General features: G+C 40.9%; 1 protein-coding gene across 1 annotated transcript in view; it reads left to right on the top strand.

The window, feature by feature from the left end:
- Rad50 (RAD50 double strand break repair protein) overlaps positions 1-21,714 on the top strand; it is a 57,801-nt gene that overhangs the window by 11,587 nt on the left and 24,500 nt on the right. The window contains exons 6-19 of the mRNA NM_009012.2: positions 322-450; positions 667-832; positions 2,832-3,025; positions 3,414-3,620; positions 7,456-7,638; positions 9,426-9,583; positions 11,432-11,607; positions 12,294-12,531; positions 15,511-15,700; positions 16,217-16,343; positions 16,675-16,868; positions 19,721-19,831; positions 20,738-20,830; positions 20,922-21,035. Of these exons, the coding sequence (NP_033038.2) occupies positions 322-450; positions 667-832; positions 2,832-3,025; positions 3,414-3,620; positions 7,456-7,638; positions 9,426-9,583; positions 11,432-11,607; positions 12,294-12,531; positions 15,511-15,700; positions 16,217-16,343; positions 16,675-16,868; positions 19,721-19,831; positions 20,738-20,830; positions 20,922-21,035 (2,280 nt within the window). The remainder of the gene's footprint in view (positions 1-321; positions 451-666; positions 833-2,831; positions 3,026-3,413; positions 3,621-7,455; positions 7,639-9,425; positions 9,584-11,431; positions 11,608-12,293; positions 12,532-15,510; positions 15,701-16,216; positions 16,344-16,674; positions 16,869-19,720; positions 19,832-20,737; positions 20,831-20,921; positions 21,036-21,714) is intronic.

Raw genomic sequence — 21,714 nt, 5'->3', positions numbered from 1 at the left:
TATAATAACAAATCACCTCTTGGTCTTCTAAGATCAAGTGTAGTATCTGTTATCAAGTTAGCATAGTGAAAATGTGGCATTTCACATCGTAGCTGTAGGTGCCTTCCGAACAAATGACTTGTACAGAAGTTGTTGAAAGCAAGGTATGTGCTTTATGGTGTCCTGAGTGCTCTACATAGTGTTTCTAGTGACTCTTCACAGGCTGGTATTAGCACCGAATGGTGGTGTCTTGTTAATTGGTCTGTGTATAACTTATGTCCCTTTCTCAATGATGTAAACCAGAATGGATTCTGTTCATGTAAAATATACCTTTACTTTCAGAATCGCCTGAAAGAGATTGAACACAACCTGTCTAAAATAATGAAACTTGATAATGAAATTAAAGCCTTGGAGAGCCGAAAGAAACAAATGGAGAAAGATAACAGTGAATTAGAACAGAAAATGGAAAAGGTTTGTGGGTGATAAATTTTGTTCTGTTTGGAAATTCAGGGCTGATCATAGTGAATTGCATTTAAACCCTTTCATCTCCACATTTTTGGGGAAAAGTAACCCTGAATCCTGACGTTCATGATACCTCTATTAAAATGGGTACTGAATAAAATTATTACTGTGTTAGGGTGGTTGTCATATAAATACACGAAAGCTATCTATTTTGGTTTGATACAGGTTTTTCAAGGGACTGATGAGCAGCTAAATGACTTGTATCACAATCACCAGAGAACAGTAAGGGAGAAAGAAAGGCGCCTGGTAGACTGCCAGCGAGAACTGGAGAAGCTGAATAAAGAAGCACGGCTCCTCAACCAGGAAAAAGCAGAGCTGCTTGTGGAGCAGGGTGAGACACAGACCTTACTTGGCCTTTTCCTTTCCAGAACATACATTTTCTGCATGAATGAAGAATCGCCACAGAATTACCACCAAGAGCATGCAGTCTCAAAGGGCTGTGTCAGGAGCCATCATACGACAATCTAATAACTAACAGGTGCTCTTCCTGAGATGACCGCCTTAGATTAGTCTATGATGGAACTCTAGCAGGCAAGACCCAGGAGAAAATCATTTTAGGGAAGATTCCCGCTATTAATATGCTTTTTCTGCTGTTATTACATATATGACAATCACTAGGTATTAGCCCACCGTTTGAGCAGATCTCTGTAGATCTGTGAAGAGGTACTGTCTTATAGTGATGCTATGTAGACAAATAGATGACTTCTTAATTCTTAATGATGATCCTATAAGAATTCCTAAAATTGTATCAGTATTTATTAAGCTCTTTTATAGTGAGACTGCTATTAGGTCCTATCTGATAGTCAAAACTGCAGTGGGAACTCTGCCAGTCTCCGGTGTGTCAACAGTTAATTGCTTCTGATAGTGAGCAAGCTTTCTACTACTCAGAGCACTTTCCAAGAGGTTCTAAGACCGTTAACCAAAGGTCATAAAAAAGGAACTAATGATTTATTATAGGTGCTAGGATGGGAGAGCAAATATTGATTGGGTTTATCTATACAAAATTTACTAATAACTTAGCTATGATTTTTTTAACTTACGAAGTTGTGACAGGTGATGAATGTTTAGTCAGATAATTACTCCCAACGGATATGCGTGTAAACATTCTCTGTTGTAAACTCCTTATTCAATTTATGATTTGAATTTACATGTAAACCTGTGATGAACTTTTTACCATGTGATCATGTATTCTGAAAGATATACATCTGTGCTGAGGACAAAGAGCAGAGGACAAATTTTCCCTTATCCCCCTTCTTCATTCATTCTGTTTTTCCCCTTTTTCTTAGCTTTCTTAGGAAACTTTTTACAACTTAGAAATAAACGTTAAATTCACTTTTCAAAGTGTCTCCTTTTTTTCCTGCAGCTTCAGCTAGCAGGCTGAAAGGCCACATTACTTGTCCCTCACTGTTAGGCTACGGGTGTTAATCACCTAAGCCAGCGGCTTTTAACCCTCAGAAAGAGCCAGAAAGTTTTCAGGACTTTTTAGAAGTTATCATCAGCATCTCAGTATAGTTAGAGCTAGGACTTTTTAGAAGTTATCATCAACATCTCAGTATAATTAGAGCTAGGATGTCTGGAGACCGTCATTCTGTAAAGCCACACCAGAGCCCTACTCTGTGTTCCATTTCAACCCGCTCCAGGCCGGAGGCTCCCCACAGGGCTATAGAGTGTGCTTCCATTTTAATGATATTCTGAAATGTCAAAATTAAGGACCTAGTGAACAAAATCATGGTTGCTAGGGGGAGTGGATAAAAGAAGGGGCAGGAAGAAGATGGGTGTGCTATGGTTACAGAAAAAGATTCTTATGGTATTGAAACTTTATTATCTATACTGTTGTTTAGATGTATGAGATAACATGGGGTAAACTTATGTAGCACTTGAGGTTGGAGATAGCTCAGTGGTTAGGAGCACTTTGTGCTCTTCCAGAAAACTTGAGTTTGGTTCCCAGTACCTACATGAAGTAGCTTACAGTCACTGCAACTGCAGTTCCTAGGATCTGCTGCCCTCTTCTCTCCACAGGCGCTCACTCACGTATGGCACAGACTCAGACACAAACACATACATACACCTAAACAATAAATTTAAATCTTAAAAAATTATATGAAATTTAATGTATATACACAAATGAATGCAGTTAACAGAGGAATTTGGATAGGCCTGATGGATTATACAGTGTAAGTATACCAATTTAGACTATATGACAGTTTTACACAGTGCTCATTAGAGCAAACTGGGCAGAATATATAAAGATTACACTGTTATTTTTTACAGCTGCATATAAATCTACTGTTACCACAACTTTGTTTTTTAATTTATTTTTTAAAATAAAGGTCGTCTACAGCTACAGGCAGATCGCCATCAAGAGCACATCCGAGCCAGAGACTCATTAATTCAGTCTTTGGCAACACATCTTGAATTGGATGGTTTTGAGCGTGGACCATTCAGTGAAAGACAGATTAAAAATTTTCATGAACTTGTGAAAGAGAGACAGGAAAGAGAAGCTAAAACTGCCAGCCAGCTCTTGGTAAATATCTTGAAATCCAGGTTTGCTGTCTTTTGTGTTAGACTCACTAAGTGATCCTATAAACTTTTAAAGCGAACCCAATGTTGTCACATTTTTAACTGAGTTTTGGGCTACTAAGTAGAAAAAAAACTTAGAATTTTTTTTTTTTTAATTCATAAGGATAAAATAGGAGCATAGTACAGATTTATGGTTTTATTTTAAGAAAAATAAATTTTTGAGGATAATTGCAAAAAAGTTTGCTCAGTTACTAATTATCACCTCTGGGTGATGCTTTCACAGTTTTAGAAATGATTTCTTATATTTTATTCATTGTGTGTTTTACTTTAAAAGGGGGAGTTTCCCTAGTTGCTTAGTGACAGAATCAGTAATGTGCATTGTTGCCCTTTAGAGCGACCTGACAGACAAAGAAGCTCTGAAGCAGAGGCAGCTTGATGAGCTGAGGGACAGGAAGAGCGGACTGGGGAGGACGATTGAGCTGAAGACAGAGATCCTCACGAAGAAGCAGAGCGAGCTGCGGCACGTGAGGAGTGAGCTGCAGCAGCTGGAGGGCTCCTCCGACAGGATTCTGGAACTGGACCAGGAGCTCACGAAAGCTGTAAGCTGACGAGTGACCACTGAGCCACCTCACATTCAAGGCCCATGGCTCACCCTGAGACTGTAGTACTTCAGTTAGTAATCCCATGGAAAGTGAGCTTATTCAGATATCTTGATGATCAGCTCTTTGATTCTAGAAGTTGATGGGTTAAAACTAGAATCACCAAGAAAATTAAAAAAAAAAGAAACTCGTGCTTAGACTTTCAAGCTTTTGACTCTCCCAAAAACCGTCTCCTCTGTGTGGATCACAGACGTGTGTCCCAAACGCAGCAAAGTCGGGTGATTATCACAAGTACCTTCGTATCTGACCCAAATTAAAAGGCAAATACTTTCCCGTTAGTCTGCACACCTGAGGTTTTTCTGTGACCGACTTGTCACCACGTTTCCTGTGGTAAACAAACGCCATTTTCTTTAAGAGGTTTGAGCTTTCCTCCTTGCTTTGTCCTCTTTCACATCTCCATTCCTCTTCAAAACCATAGGACGCCCGTGTCCCACCTCCATAGCATAGGGAAGCTATGGCCACTGCAGAGTACGTTTTCTTTCTTTTTTTTTTTTTCTTTCTTTTTTTTTTTTTATTAGGTATTTAGCTCATTTACATTTCCAATGCTATACCAAAAGTCCCCCATACCCATCCCCCCCACTCCCCTACCCACCCACTCCCCCTTTTTGGCCCTGGCGTTCCCCTGTACTGGGGCATATAAAGTTTGCAAGTCCAATGGGCCTCTCTTTGCAGTGATGGCCGACTAGGCCATCTTTTGATACATATGCAGCTAGAGACAAGAGCTCCAGGGTACTGCTTAGTTCATATTGTTGTTCCACCTATGGGGTTGCAGTTCCCTTTAGTTCCTTGGGTGCTTTCTCTAGTTCCTCCATTGGGGGCCCTGTGGTCCATTCAATAGCTGACTGTGAGCATTCACTTCTGTGTTTGCTAGGCCCTGGCATAGTCTCACAAGAGACAGCTATATCTGGGTCCTTTCAGCAAAATCTTGCTAGTGTATGCAATGGTGTCAGCGTTTGGAAGCTGATCATGGGATGGATCTCTGGATATGGCAATCACTAGATGGTCCATCCTTTCATCACACTTCCAAATTTTGTCTCTGTAACTCCTTGGTGTTTTGTTTCCTATTCTAAGAAGGGGCAAAGTGTCCACACTTTGGTCTTCGTTCTCTTGAGTTTAATGTGTTTAGCAAATTGTATCTTATATCTTGGGTATCCTAAGTTTCTGGGCAAATATCCACTTATCAGTGAGTACATATTGTGAGAGTTCCTTTGTGATTGGGTTACCTCACTCAGGATGATGCCCTCCAGGTCCATCCATTTGCCTAGGAATTTCATAAATTCATTCTTTTTAATAGCTGAGTAGTACTCCATTGTGTAAATGTACCACATTTTCTGTATCCATTCCTCTGTTGAGGGGCATCTGGGTTCTTTCCAGCTTCTGGCTATTATAAATAAGGCTGCTATGAACATAGTGGAGCATGTGTCCTTCTTACCGGTTGGGGCATCTTCTGGATATATGCCCAGAAGAGGTATTGCTGGATCTTCCGGTAGTACTATGTCCAATTTTCTGAGGAACCGCCAGACTGATTTCCAGAGTGGTTGTACAAGCTTGCAATCCCACCAACAATGGAGGAGCGTTCCTCTTTCTCCACATCCTCGCCAGCATCTGCTGTCACCTGAATTTTTGATCTTAGCCATTCTGACTGGTGTGAGGTGGAATCTCAGGGTTGTTTTGATTTGCATTTCCCTGATGATTAAGGATGTTGAACATTTTTTCAGGTGCTTCTCTGCCATTCGGTATTCCTCGGGTGAGAGATCTTTGTTCAGTTCTGAGCCCCATTTTTTAATGGGGTTATTTGATTTTATGGAGTCTACCTTCTTGAGTTCTTTATATATATTGGATATTAGTCCCCTGTCCGATTTGGGACAGGTAAAGATCCTTTCCCAATCTGTTGGTGGTCTTTTTGTCTTATTGACGGTTGTCTTTTGCCTTGCAGAAGCTTTGCAATTTTATGAGGTCCCATTTATCGATTCTTGATCTTACAGCGCAAGCCATTGCTGTTCTATTCAGGAATTTTTCCCCTGTACCCATATCTTCGAGGCTTTTCCCTACTTTCTCTTCTATAAATTTCAGTGTCTCTGGTTTTATGTGGAGTTCCTTAATCCACTTAGATTTGACCTTAGTACAAGGAGATAGTAATGGATCAATTCGCAATCTTCTACATGATAACAGCCAGTTGTGCCAGCACCATTTGTTGAAAATGCTGTCTTTTTTCCACTGGATGGTTTTAGCTCCCTTGTCAAAGATCAAGTGACCATAGGTGTGTGGGTTCATCTTTGGGTCTTCAATTCTGTTCCATTGGTCTACTTGTCTGTCGCTATACCAGTACCATGCAGTTTTTATCACAATTGCTCTGTAGTACATCTTTAGGTCGGGCATGGTGATTCCACCAGAGGTTCTTTTATCCTTGAGAAGAGTTTTTGCTATCCTAGGTTTTTTGTTATTCCAGATGAATCTGCCGATTGCCCTTTCTAATTCGTTGAAGAATTGAGTTGGAATTTTGATGGGGATTGCATTGAATCTGTAGATTGCTTTTGGCAAGATAGCCATTTTTACTATATTGATCCTGCCAATCCACGAGCATGGGAGATCTTTCCATCTTCTGAGATCTTCTTTAATTTCTTTCTTCAGAGACATGAAGTTCTTGTCATACAGATCTTTCACTTCCTTAGTTAGAGTCACGCCTAGGTATTTTATATTATTTGTGGCTATTGAGAAGGGTGTTGTTTCCCTAATTTCTTTCTCAGCCTGTTTGTCCTTTGTGTAGAGAAAGGCCATTGACTTGTTTGAGTTAATTTTATATCCAGCTACTTCACTGAAGCTGTTTATCAGGCCAGAGTACGTTTTCATCAGTTCCCAGTTTATCGTAGTGTTGTCAGGATGGGGATGTGCGGGTGATGGACCACATCACAGCCAGGGAGTAGAGTGAGTTACACGGGAACTTAATAAATACCTAAGTAGGGGGAGTAAGAGTTATTCATCCATCTACAAAGATACATTTCTCTTAATTATTTTCCTTTTCTTTATTCTTTAAAGATTTATTTTTTGGAGCTGGTGAGATGGCTCAGTGGGTAAGAGCACCCGACTGCTCTTCCGAAGGTCCAGAGTTCAAATCCCAGCAACCATATGGTGGCTCACAACCATCTGTAATGAGATCTGACTCCCTCTTCTGGAATGTCTGAAGACAGCTACAGTGTACTTATATATAATAAATAAATAAATCTTTAAAAAAAAATTTAAAAGATTTATTTTTATCTATGCATATATGTCCATGTGTCTGTGTAGTTACATACGTGGGAGTCCAGGCGCTGGAACAGGACAGGGGCATTGGATCTGTAGTTCTGAGCTACCTGACCTGGGTGCTGGGAATTGAACCTGGGTCCTCTGGAAAAGCAGTGTGTGCTTTTAATCACTAAACGGCCTCTCTAGCCTCTCCTAATAATTTTCTGATTTTTATTTCTCCTTTCTGTTTGACTTTTCGAAGTTTATTTACTAATTCTTTATCATTACAGCAGAGTACAGTACCCTGAATAAGATTTTTCCCAAAGCATATGTGAGTTTATATTTTTCTCTTTTGGATATGAGCAGAAAGTAGTATTTTGTTTCTCTTAGGAATAATTTTTGGTTTTAGTGGAAAAAAATGAAAACTTACTAAAAGGATATATTCTTCAAACAGTAAAAGAACTGCTTTAAAGCTAGCAATAATTACACTTTCTCATTATCTTAATTCTGGCACAAAATATATAAATGTACATTTGTTTGAATTGTTGATTAGGAACGTGAATTAAGCAAGGCCGAGAAAAATAGCAGCATAGAAACCCTAAAAGCAGAGGTAATGAGCCTCCAAAATGAGAAAGCTGACCTGGACAGGAGCTTGCGAAAGCTGGACCAGGAGATGGAGCAGTTAAACCATCATACAACAACCCGCACACAGATGGAGATGCTCACCAAAGACAAAGTATGAGTTCTTTCTGTAGTATCTATACTGATGGGTATTTAAAAGAGTTTATCCATTTTTAGTCAGTAGGTTGAAGTATTGATTTGGTATTGTCTTTGTATTTAGAGGTAACAACATAATATTAAAAATAGGCTTATAAAATAGAGTTTTAACTTAAAACTCTTTTTTTCTAAAATTGTTATTACTGTTTTGAGATGAGCTGTAGCCCTGTTGCCCTTCCTGGCCTCTGACTCTATGGACTCAAATGATTCTACTGCCTCAGTCTCCTAACTGGAAATATAGGCATATACCATTGTACCTGGGAAAAGCTATGTTTTAAGAACAAAAATCCCAGAAATACAAACACAAAAACATGGTTCGAGACCAGAGTTTCTTGTGTGGTGCTGTCTGTCTGGAACTCCCTTTGTAGACCAAGCTGGCCTTGAGCTCACAGAGATCTGCCTGCCTCTACATATTAAGTACTAGGATTAAAGGTGTGTACCATCCTGCTCAGCTGTTGGTAACTTTTAACAGAGAGGTTTAATTTTTTTTATGATATTGAGTTGGTTACTCTCTTTAAAAGACCATCCTGGAACATGGGGGATGTCTTGAAGGTAAAGATACTTGTTGCCAAGCCTGAGTTTAGTCCCTGGAATTCACATGATAGAAGAACTGACTCCAAAGTTGTCCTCCAATCTACTTGTGTGTGCCATGGTTGGAGTATATACACACAAATGTTTTTTTTAATTGGATTATTTTCTTTATTTACATTTCAAATGTTATCCCATTTCCCGGTGTCCCTCCCCCCTTGGAAACCCCTTATGCCGTCAGCCTTCCCCCTGCTTCTGTGAGGGTGTCCCACCTTCCCACCCTCAAGTCCACTATTCTGGGGCATCTTTTGAGCCTTCATAGGACCAAGGACCTCTCCTCCCACTGATGTCTGACAAGGCAACGTATGCAGCTGGAGCCATGTGTACTCCTTTGTTGATGGCCTACTCCCTGAGAGCTCTTGGGGGACTGGTTGGTTAATATTGTTGTTCTTCTTGTGGGGTTGCAATCCCCTTCATCTCCTTTGGTCCTTTCTCTAACTCCTCTATTGGGGAACCCACACTCAGTCCAATGGGTGGCTGCAAGCATCCGTCTCTGTATTTGTAAGGCTCTGGCAGGGCCTCTCAGGAGACAGCCATATCAGGCTCCTTTCAGTATGCACTTCTTGGCATCCACAATAGTGTCTAGGTTTGGTAACTGTATATGGGATGAATCCTCAGATGGGACAGTCTCTGGATGGCCTTTGGTTTTTTTTGTTTTTGTTTTTGTTTTTAAAGGCAGTTCTCTGAGCCTTTACACATTTTATATGTTTTGCCTGAATTTGTATACTTCCCATTTTTAAATTGGAAACTTTAGGCATTCTAGAATTTATTTATTCAATGTAATTAATTCATTTAAAAAGTTCTACTTATTACTTAGTGTGTGTTTACGAGCACATGCTTGGCTTTTTAGTCATCTGTAGGTGGTGCACACTTTTAATCCCATCATTTTGGAGGCAGAGCCAGAGGGATCGCTGAGCTTTTGAGCAGTCTTCTGTATAGCAAGTTTCTGGCCGGACTCTTTCTCAGAAACCTTAGAGAGAGGGAGAGCTGGTTCTCTCCCCTGTTCCTGTGGGCTTCAGGGGTAAACTCTGTTGTCAAGCTTTTATGGCAAATACTTGGACCTGCTGAGCCACTGCGCTGATCCCCAGAATTTATTTTTGTCATTAACAGGCTTGACTTTTAAAAGTTGATTTGTTTTGTTTTGTATTTTTCTTATAGACTGACAAAGATGAACAGATCAGAAAAATAAAGTCTAGGCACAGTGATGAACTAACTTCACTGTTGGGGTACTTTCCTAACAAAAAACAGCTTGAAGACTGGCTTCATTCTAAATCCAAAGAAATTAATCAGACCAGGGACAGACTTGCCAAACTGAAGTGAGTTGCTAAAACATTACCATGGATACAGATCTCTTTATTTCGTGCTTTTCTTTTTAAATCGTTTTAAGTATTCATTGTCATGAGATGGTATATCATATTTAAGTAAAATGTAATGGGAGTCGTTGGGGCCTCTTGTTTCGTAAAACTGTAGAAAAAGGATTGACATCGGAGTTTGTTTTCTGTCTGAACATACACTGCTCAGACTTTCTCGAGTGCTCTCTGAAGTGCTGGTTACATGAGAGGTATTTCTCAGTGAGCTTCTAGGGAGATCATAGATTTGACTTTTGCTGTATTAAACTAATGGTGCTTTGTTTGTTCCTTGTGTGAGCAGGGGTCTCACAATGTAGCCCAGGCTGGTCTCCAACTTAAGATCCTCTTGTCTCAACTTTGAAGTGCTGGAATTATAAAATGTATGTCACCATGCCTGGCTCAAATTCTATTTCTTTTGGAAGAGTCTTTTAGTAAATAGGCTTTTTTAAGTTCAGGAAATTGCAAGTTGTTGCAGTTTGTTAAAAAGATAAAGTAATTGGTATTAGCCATGTCACCTTGAAAGAATTGTACAAAGAGGGGCAAGTAAGATATCTCAGAAGGAGCTGGGCGTGGGCCTTTAATAACCCAGCACACGGGAGGCAGAGGCAGGTGGATTTCTGAGTTGGAGGCCAGCCTGGTCTACAAAGTGAGCTCCAGGTCAGCCAGGGCTACATAGAGAAACCCTGTCTCAAAAAACCAAAAAAAAAGATATCTCGGAAGGAACCCTTACTGCCGAGCCTCATGACCTCAGTTCATTCTCAGGAACCCACGTGGTGGGAGAGAGCCGATTCTGCAAGTTATCCTCTCGCCTGCACATGCATACCATGGCGTGCATGGCCTCCACAGTGGAGAAGAGAAGGGGTGCACAGCTAAATGCAAGGGGTAAGCCCCACTGCATGCTAAGGAAGAGGGGCTGTCAGTGGAAGCAGCGACTGCTTGGGGACCAGGATGAGGCAGCTGCAGTGGTGTCTCGGGTGTTTCCTCAAGGAGAGGCCAGGAGGGTTTGGTGCTTCTTGGAGACTGGATAGGATGAAGGCTGCACTTGTTTTTGATGAATGAGGGTGATAAGTGACCACGAGGCGAGCTGTCACAAGAAGGGCCAGGGGAGGTGTTTAGAGGTGCGTAAGGAGTAAGTGCTGTGAGGAGAGCCATGGAGTAGAACTGCTGCTTGTTCTTGTCTCCAGGAGAGCCAGTGGGTGGCTGCTGCTTGCTCCATCCCATAATCTGGGGTCTGAGGCTGTAAGCCCCAGAAATATAGCAGAATTCTGCCCCTATTTATTTATCTGGGAATGGGTCCATGCTCAGGGTTAGCAGATGTCAGTGTCCTAGGAGGAGCGTTCCACTGGAAGATTAAATGAGAACATTCAATTTGTTCTTCTGACTTCTAAAGAAAGAATGTGGTAGTGTGTAGTTACCATGCTTGAGGGCCGTTGTTCTATTTCCAGCACAAAACTATAAAAAATACAAGTATAGGAAAGTAATTGTACATATCTCTTTAACAACTTTTGGCAGAGTTTGTGTAGTAGCTCTTTAACCAAAATTTTCAAATTTCTAGGGAGCTGGAGTAGAGGGCTCAGTGGTAAAGAGCACTGGCTACTCTTGCATTGGCTCTGGGTTTAGTTCCCAGCATGCACGCAGTGGCTCACAACCACCTGTAACTCCAGTTCTGTGGCATCTGATATGCTTTTCTGATGTCTTTGGGTCCCAGGCACATACATAGTGCATGCCCTTATGTGGAGGCAAAGCATTCCGACACATAAACTCAATCTAAATAATTTAAATTTTTCAAATATCCCACATTTGTTTTTATTTTAGCAAAGAGCTAGCTTCAGCTGAACAAAATAAAAATCATATAAATAATGAGCTAAAGAAAAAGGAAGAACAGTTGTCCAGTTATGAAGATAAGCTATTTGATGTTTGTGGTAGCCAAGATTTGGAAAGTGATTTGGGCAGACTTAAAGAAGAAATTGAAAAGTCCTCAAAGCAGCGAGGTAAGTTACAGTTTATAGAGATCATCAAGGCACTTTGACTTTTGAAATTTCATTCACAGGTAACTGCTAAGGATCAGAGATTTTAAGACTTACTTTGAAAATTAATTATAATTGTGTGTATGAAGGGGTATGTGCATGTGAGTCAGGTATCCACCAAGGCCAGAGGCATCAGGTCGTCCTTGGAGGTAGTGTTGCAGATGATAGTGAGCTGTCCAGTGTAGGTGCTAAAAACCAACTCTGCTTCTCTTGCTAGAGCAGCAAGTGCTCTTAACTGCTCAGCCACCCCTCCAGCCCAAGGACTATCCTGGAGGTTTAGAAACTTTGCATAGACCCAAAAGACTTGAACTTGTTCCTGGCTGTATAGCTTCACTGTACAAGTAGCTTTGGGACTTGCTGAACCTTTCTTGTGCTTCAGATTTGTCCTCTATAGAATGAAAATAAAGCTATGCATTATGTAGTACAGTAAGAGGAGCAAATGAGATTGTGTGTGTAAGGAATGCCTAGCACATAGAAGATCTCAGTAAAATGTTAGATGCCAGAGATTATGCAAATAGAATATAGAGTATCCTTAGGAAGATTTAAATGTCAAAATCTTTATTTCCTTTGGGTATACTTATAAAGCAAGAATAATGATTATGGAAGAAATGCATGTGTGTCTGACTAGGGTTTCCTAACCTTTTAAACAGCCATGCTGGCAGGAGCCACAGCAGTTTACTCCCAGTTCATTACGCAGCTGACAGATGAAAACCAGTCCTGCTGCCCAGTCTGTCAGAGAGTATTTCAGACAGAGGCTGAGTTACAGGAAGTCATCAGCGACTTGCAGTCCAAGCTGAGGCTTGCTCCAGATAAACTCAAGTCAACAGAATCGGAACTGAAGAAAAAAGAGCGGCGCCGTGATGAAATGCTTGGGCTTGTGCCCGTGAGGTAAGCCTGAGTAGTCTTGGCTCGGGTGGTCTTTACTCTGTGTTTCCTGAGGCTTGGCTTGAGTCATAGTTACGACAGTTCTAAACTGCTTGTTGATGTCATTTTCCAAACCCCACAAACAAAATATGAAAAGTTCTAAAAAACAACTTAAAAATTTTTATGTATGTGTGTGGATGTTTGCCTACATGTATGTCTGTGCACCACATGGGTACTTGGTACCTGTAGAAGCCCAAAATGGGTATTAGATACCCTGGGACTGGAGTTTTATATGGTTGTGAGCTGGCTGTGAGGGCTGGGAACTAAATCCTGGTCCTCTGGAAGAGTAACCAGTGCTCTTAACTGCTAAGCCCCCCTCTCCCAAAAAACCCTCTAACTTTTAAAACTACATTTTATTTATTTAGTGTGGGTATGGGCATGCAATGTCATTCATGTGGCCGTCAGAGGACAACTTTCAGAAGTTCTCCTTTCCATTATGTAGGTCCTGGGGTTCAAACTCGGGCCATTAGGCTTGGTGGCTGGCATCTTTACCCGCTAAGCAATCTTGTCATTCCCCAAGACAACCTTAAGGGTATGACGTTCTCATCGGTAACTCCTTATCCTCATGCTTCTCCCTCCCAAGGTCGGGTGTGGGCCACCATGTCCTGCTCCAAAGAGCTCTTAACAGTCCGTTCTCTAGACAGGAAGCCTCTTTACTTACTTTACTTTACTTATTTATTTATTTATTTTTGGTTTTTTTTGAGACAGGGTTTCTCTGTAGCCCTGGCTGTCCTGAAACTCACTTTGTAGACCACTCCCTGCCTGTGTGAGACTTTGTTAGCACTGTGTGACTGCTCCTGGTTCTTAGCCAAAATCCTGTCATCATAACTGTCCTTTTTACATGTAACAGGCCTGTCTGTGACCACGGTTTTTGGAAGTAATAAGAAATGGAAGTGATTGCTCATGTTAATATACATATGAAATAGGAACACTTCATTGTTTCTTCTCCCCCCTCCAACCCTCCCTTAAGAACTTGTCTGTTACCACAGTACTTTAAGGTTGGCATTTCTTGGTCATAGTGTATACTTTTTAAAAAATCAGTAACAGTTATAGCATGTAATAGCCAACATTTGGGTTGTTGTTTTTTCCTTGTTATTAGCAGCTAATTTAATTTATTGTACTTTTTAGACTTGCCATATTAATTTAATTTTAAGAAAGAATTTGGAATTTTTCAGAAATAAACTTGATTTTTTTTAAAAAAGTTTATTTTTAGTTTATATGTATGGATGTTTTATTTTCTTGTATGATCTGTGCACTCCATGCATGCAATGCTCATGAAGGCCAGAAGATGTCATTGGACCTCATGTAACAGTTGTTACATACGGTTGTTAGCCACCATGTGGGTGTTGGGAATTAATCCCCAGTTCTCTGAAAGAATACCCAGTGCTTTTAACTGAGCCATCTCTCCAGCCCCTAAACTTTGAATTTAAAAAAAAAAAAAAACTGAATACGTGTTACTGCTTTATAATTGACATCAATAATAATTATAGAGCCAGTACTTGTCTTAGAGACAGTAAGATTCAAATAGTGATATTAAAAAAGGCTGAGCTAGGCGTGGAGGCGCACACCTTTAATCCCAGCACTCGGGAGGCAGAGGCAGGCGGATTTCTGAGTTCGAGGCCAGCCTGGTCTACAAAGTGAGTTCCAGGACAGCCAGGGCTACACAGAGAAACCCTGTCTTGAAAAACCAAAAACCGGGCTGGTGAGATGGCTCAGCAGGTAAGAGCACCTGACTGCTCTTCCTAAGGTCCGGAGTTCAAATCCCAGCAACCATATGGTGGCTCACAACCATCCGTAACGAGATCTGACGCCCTTTTCTGGAGTGTCTGAAGACAGCTACAGTGTACTTACATATAATAAATTAAAAAAAAAAAAAAAAGAGCATACAAAGAAGTCTTAGGACCCAACAAATAAAAAGACTAGCTCTTAAAAAAAAAAGAAAAAAGAAAAACCAAAAAAAAAAAAAGGTTGATGTTTTTATACCTTTTTTTAATACCTTGAGCCCATATAGCATTTGGCTGAGTGCCTGACTTCTTCCCTTCCTCTGTAATTTAAAATACTTTTAATTTTGAAATAACTTTCTACATAGGAAAAACTTAGAAAACTAGTACAGAGAATACATACACACTGTTATGCTGAGCTTAGTGCCTGTGTACAGTTATTGAAACCAGGAAGAGTAACATTGGGCAGCCCTGCTGACTGCAAACCACACTGCAGCCCGGCAGTCCTCACATCCCTGCCTGTCTTCAGGATCCCACGTTGCATCTGATTCTTTCTCCATAGGCTCCTGCAGTCTCTGTGCAACAACAGTGCATCCACCTTTCTGTCTCTGTCATGGTCTTGAAACTTTTTTTTTTAAAGATTTATTTATTATTATATGTAAGTACACTGTAGCTGTCTTTAGATACACTATAAGAGGGCGTCAGATCTCATCACGGGTGGCTGTAAGCCATCGTGTGGTTGCTGGGAATTGAACTCAGGACCTTCAGAAGAGCAGTCAGTGCTCTTAACCCGAAGAGCCACCTCTCCAGCCCATCTTGAAACTTTTGATAGTGCAATCAGTCAGTTTGTAAAATTATCTCTGCTTGGCAACACCCCAGTAATAATTATTATAAACAGTTAACAGTGGCTACTAGCATCAGTAGGCAGATGTTTGAAAACAGGACATTGACATATTCTCAGATCTGTGATATCTCTTAAGATGTATTTTTTAAAATACAAATGGGAAAAAGGAGTCATCTTACAGTCTAGAAACCTGGCTAACACCACCATACCCAAATGGATAGGGTAAACATCACAAATAACTGACATCATTGAGCAGTGACAGGATGTCCGAGAAAAGGTTGGCAGTTCTTCTGTGCTGCTCTTGCCAAAAACACACAGTTTCACTTTAATTATGAGGACGTGTCAGCTAGATTGACTTTCATTGTGTTTTCTTTTAAGGCAAAGCATAATTGATTTGAAGGAAAAGGAAATACCAGAATTAAGAAACCGACTACAGAGTGTCAATAGAGACATACAGCGCCTAAAGAATGACATAGAAGAGCAGGAAACACTCTTGGGTACAATAATGCCTGAAGAAGAAAGTGCTAAAGTGTGCCTGACAGATGTTACAATCATGGAGAGGTTCCAGGTAAGCCGCTGTAGTTCAAAGCAGAATAAGATTGATTTGCGGGTTCTTGAATGTGAAGTGTAAGTGCATTAAAAACAGTAGCTGGGGGTGGTGGAACACACCTTTAATCCCAGGGCTGGAGAGGCAGAGGCAGGTGGATCTCTGTAAGTTCAGGGCCAGCCTGGTCTATATAGCAAGTGCCAGGTCAGCTAGGCCTACACAGTGAAACCATGTCTTCCCCTTATCCCCCTAGATAGATAGATAGATAGATAGATAGATAGATAGATAGATAATATACATGTGTATATGTATACACGCACACACACGTGCGCATAGTAGCTAATTTTCAGGTGCAGACAGCTGATTTGTATGCATTCCTAGCATTAAAGTATTCATAAACTATGGAAATTGAGGCATAATTCATTTACCTTATTTGCAGGACTAGATCTTAATTTTATTTTTTATCCTATTAAACTTGGCCTTAAAAGAGTTTGAATCATGAATAAGTCTCTTAAAAATAACTGTTCTGTTCTTAAGATGGAGCTGAAAGATGTTGAAAGGAAAATTGCACAGCAGGCAGCTAAGCTGCAGGGAGTAGACTTGGACCGGACTGTCCAGCAGGTTAACCAGGAAAAGCAGGAAAAGCAGCACAGGCTGGATACAGGTACTGTGTCCACAGCCACAGAGGCCACTGCCTGCTCTGTGGAGGAGCCCTGTGCACTCACTCTCTTCCCTCCAAGTGTCTCTGCTTGCCTGCTTTGCCTTGGAATGGTACATGGTCAGATGAGCTGTGTTCTTTCCAGTGGTACCTGCCCTGTGAGCTTCACCCAGGAGTGGCCAGGGGAGGGACTGCAGGCAAGATACCCTTGCCACGTGCAGTGGAGGCCCCTGGAATTCAGCCTTTGAACTGTGTACACTTTGAGAACTCAAAAAGGATGATAGTGGTGTTGTCTGTACCCACCCCTTAGCTACTGTATCATTATGTTTCTGTGCAGTTACCAGTAAGATTGAATTGAACCGTAAGCTTATACAGGACCAGCAGGAACAAATCCAACACCTGAAAAGTAAAACAAATGAGCTGAAGTCAGAGAAGCTGCAGATAGCCACCAATTTGCAACGGCGCCAGCAAATGGAGGAGCAGAGTGTGGAATTATCCACTGAAGTCCAGTCTTTAAACAGAGAAATAAAGGTAGCAATGTGCATACATGTTGTTCTTTAAATTACTTCAGACAAAATTCATGTTATTAATCTAACAGACATAATTACAGTTATTGTGAAAATCAAGTGTTAAGTGTTATAATGCTTCTTCGTGCGATTTCTAAGCAACAGAGTAGGTATTAATAAGTAAAGATTTGGGAAGAAAGAGTCGGGGCGTATAAGGAAGAACCAAGATTCTGGTTAGGTGGTGGATCTTATGTTCCTGGAAGTGGTCAGTTGATGGCTGCATAACTGTATGTGAATTCTTGTCCCCAAGTATTGTATCCGTAGCAGATACCTGTGTGTCAGCTGTGCTTCCCTTCACCTCGTGTGTGATTCAGACTGCTTGCCAGTACAGTGAGCAGGCATGGACATGCCACGGATACCGAAATGTACCCACTGGCTTTCTTTTTTTTTTTTTTTTTTTTAAACATATAAAGCTCTTTTTTATTTTTTTATTTTTTAAATATTTATTTACTTATTATATGTAAGTACACTGTAGCTGTCTTCAGACACTCCAGAAGAGAGCATCAGATTTTGTTACGGATGGTTGTGAGCCACCATGTGGTTGCTGGGATTTGAACTCAGGACCTTCGGAAGAGCAGTCGGCGCTCTTAACCGCTGAGCCATCTCACCAGCCCCCCACTGGCTTTCTAAGTGCATCAAAGCAAAGGTCTTGACCCAAGAAACCAAAGGGTCTCTTAATCAGGGTCACTCACTCAGTAAGCACTACACAAGTTACCCAGTTTATTTAGTAGTCATTGCTATAAATGTTCATTTATTTCTTAAATAATTTTTGGATTAAGTAGGTTTGGCTTATAATACAAAATAGTATTACCTTGCACTAGTTTTGGCTGGTTATAAATGATTTTTACTTAAAGTATTGAATGCTTCCCAGCCCTGTTGAAATACATAACCAAGTCTGTCTGTGTAGAAAAAAAGAAACTGAGATTTTAGAATGCCCCACGGTTGACCAGAGGAAGCAAGGTTGATTCTCAGAAAGATCTGACAGGGAGGCCTGTGGCTTTCCACCACACCACTGTCTCCCAGCATGAGAAAACACCAGTGCCGAAGTCACAACTGTGTGTCTGTGTCTACCTGTAACCTTGTAGGTTCAGAACATGTTCAAGATTTCAAGGTTCATTGTTTTAAGCTGTGGCTATCATGTATGTGTGTAAATGGCAGTGTTATAAGGGATTTCTGATTAGTGCAATAGTTTCTCATTTGAAAGTCCTCTTTCTTCCAGAATAGGCATGGATCCACCGCCATGAGTGAGTACGTTGTTATTACCTTGAGAATAGCTGCTTAGTCAGCATGTGAGAGAGAAGGTTGGGCTGAATGATCTTCTAGTCTCTGATCACACAGAGCTGATATAGGGCCATAGGTTCCTATTGCTCTCTTGAAGATTCATGCATAAAACTGTGTGGCATAATTGGGACCACGTGGCCTAGATCAATAATCTAATTTTGGTAGAGTCATTTCTGGAGCCAGACTAGGTTATTAGGTTATACTCTTAGCTATTTTAATTGATTATTTTATTTATTTGATTTATATCCTGACCATAGTTTCCCTTCTCTCCTCTCCTCCTAGTACACACACACACACACACACACACACACACACACACACACACACTTTTCCTCCCCCCATTCATTCCTTCTCCCTTTCTCTTCACAAAAGGGGAGGCCTCCCGTGGATATCACCAGCCTTGTCATATCAAGTTGCAGTAACACTAGGCTAGAAGCAGCAGCACAGTAGGGGAAAGGGCCCCAAAGGCAGGTGACAGAGTCAGAGAGAGCCCCTGCTCTTGCTGTTTGAAGTCCCCCATCAAGATAGAACTGTAAGGTGTGTAATGTGTGTAATGGGCCTAGGTGTTCATGCAGGTTCCATAGTTGGTGGTTCAGTCTCTGTGAGCCCCTATGGGCCCAGGTTAGTTGATTTCTTATGGTGTCCTTGACTTCTCTGGCTTCTTCAATCCTTTCTCCCCCCTCTTTCGAAGGATTCCCCAAGCTCCAAACATTAGGATGTTTGGCTGTGGGTCTCTGCATGTTTCAATTATTTGCTGGGTGAAGCCTCTCTGAGTTATGCTAGGCTCCCTTCTGCAAGTGTAGCCGAACATTATTAATAGTGTCAGGGGTGGGCTCCCTCTCATGGCATGGGTCTCAAACTGAGGGAACTCATGGGTTGGCCATTCCCTCAATTTCTGCTCCATCTTTATCCCTTGTAGACAGGGCAAATAGTAAGTTTTGTAGCTGGGTTGGTGTCCCAATCTCTCCATTGTAAATCTTGCCTGGTTACAGGAGATGGCCAGTTCAGGCTCCTTTACTACAAGTCTTAGCTTGGGTCCCCGTGTAGATTCCTGGGAGTTTCCATTGTCCTAGGTGTCTGGGTCATCCCAGAGATTGCACGCCACTCCCCATTCCAGCTGTCTTCCCCAGTGCTCTGTCTCCTTCTGTACTCCCCCAACATAATCTCTCCTGCCCCCAACCCCTAATCCACGATGTCTATTCTATTTTCCTTTCTCAGATTCAGATTGCCCCCTCCCCCCAGGCCTTCTTGTTAGCTTCTTTGGGTCTGTGGATCGTAGCATGGTTATCTATTACTTTATGGTTGGTACCTACTTCATCTACTTTTATGACCTTGAACAAGTTCCTGTTTATGCCTGTTTGCCTCTCTGAAATATGTGGATAAAGTAATGGTGCCATCTTCATGACCCTGTCAGGAGACAAAAAGAAGTTGACATTAATTTGGGACCCATTTTATTAAGGCTATAGAACTTCTGAAATAAGATAATGGAGTGTTACCTGACTAGTCTGGTTTTGTATGTATGTGTGTGTTGTCTAGGATGCTAAAGAACAAATAAGCCCTTTGGAGACAGCATTGGAAAAGTTGCAGCAGGAAAAAGAAGAATTAATCCACAGAAAACATACAAGTAACAAAATGGCTCAGGATAAAGTAAGTTCTTGGTTATATATTTTACTAACTGCTAAGATAGAGTATCTTCGGGGTTGTGATCCCTGTGAGCCGGAAGTCCTCCTTGGTTGCTCTGCAGCAGAGTCTCTCTCACTGAACCTGATTCTCACTGTAGTTGCCTGGTGAGCTTCTGGAGTCCTCCTTTCTCCCCTACCTCAGTGCTGAAGTTACAGGCACACATAGCTATGCCCAGTTTTGGTTTTGGTTTTGTGTTTTTGTTTTTGTTTTTAATCAAGGCTTTTTTTTTCTTTTTTCTTTTTTTTTTTTTTTTTTTTTTTTGGTTTTTTGAGACAGGGTTTCTCTGTATAGCCCAGGCTGGCCTCGAACTCAGAAATCCGCCTGCCTCTGCCTCCCGAGTGCTGTGATTAAAGGTGTGAGCCACCACGCCTGGCTTAAGGCATTTTTTTGTTAGATATTTTCTTCATTTACATTTCAAATGCTATCCCCAAAGTCCCCTATACCCACCCCCGCCACCCCCCCCCCACCCCCGCCCTTATGTTTTGTTTTTAACATGGTTGATGGAAATTTGAAGTCACATCCTCAGGCTAACATAGCAAGTGCTTTTATCCACTGAGCTGTGATTAAATTTTTGACATTAGCAAATTTTTGAGTGTGGCCGGCTCTCCTGGAAGTCTGTAGACCTGGCTGGCCTCCTACTCACAGAGATCTACCTGCCTCTGCCTCTTGAGGCAGTCTCACTCTGTAGCTCTGACCGCCTTGGCATGTGATGTATGGACCCGGCTGGCCTTGGAGTCATGGCGATCCTCCTGTTTCAGCCTCCTTCCCAAGTACTAATTCCAGGCATAGACGACCATGCTCGACTCATCTAATGTGAATGCTTTTGTTTCTGTATGTATGTGTTTCAGTTTTATAAATGTTTTCCCACAGATTAATGATATCAAAGAGAAAGTTAAAAATATTCATGGTTACATGAAAGACATAGAGAATTATATTCAAGATGGAAAAGATGACTACAAGAAGGTAATTAAAACAAAATTAATATTTCTTTGTTTTTATTTCATGCACTTAATGATTTTTAAATTTTTAATTTTTATTTATTTATTTATTTTAGCAAAAAGAAACTGAACTTAATGGAGTTGCTGTTCAACTAAATGAATGTGAGAAACACAGAGAAAAGATAAATAAAGACATGGGAACCATGAGGCAAGACATCGACACACAGAAGGTAGGCTGGCTGCCCGAAGGAGCCTGTCAGCACTGTCTGCCATTAAAATAGAAGATAAACTGGACAAAAGGCCAATAGAGGAAATAACTTGTCATTTCTCTTCTTTATTTTTTATTTTTCACATTTATTTTTAGCAAAGGACTTGGGTGGTAAAAGTTTAAACATAAAAAGCCAGGCATGGTGATGGTAGCACATGGTTTTAGTCTCAGCACTCAGAAGGCAGAGGCGGGTGCATCTCTTGAGTTCAAGGCCAGCTGGGGCTACAATTAAGTATCTCCCTCCTCCTCCTCCCAGTCTTCTTCCTGGATGTTGTTTCCATTAGATCTTTGTTTAATCGTGAAGAAAAGTTTTACTTCTGTGTCAGCAGATACACACAGAGATAAATGTTTATATTTGCACATATACTTAAGTTTATATATGTATCTTACATTTGTATTACTTTCTGTCTTTTCAATTAATGTGTTTTGCTCTTACATATTAACTTATAGGCGTTTTAAAAAAAAAGACAGATCTCATTATGTAGGCTAGGCATAGGACTAAGTCCCAGTGTATCCTTAAAAGTTCTATACAAGGAAAATAAAAAGTCATTTTGGAGTTGGTATGTGTGTTATTTTCTCTATTAATAAAATTAATGTCTATAGTATAGTTAAAGTTAGATTGAGACATTATCTTTTCTAGA

The sequence above is a fragment of the Mus musculus genome, chromosome 11, assembly GCF_000001635.26.
Source record: "Mus musculus strain C57BL/6J chromosome 11, GRCm38.p6 C57BL/6J".
In the NCBI taxonomy this organism is placed as follows: Eukaryota; Metazoa; Chordata; class Mammalia; order Rodentia; family Muridae; genus Mus; species Mus musculus.
The sequence above is the reverse complement of the archived record's forward strand: the minus strand, read 5'-3'. Positions and strand labels throughout refer to the sequence as shown.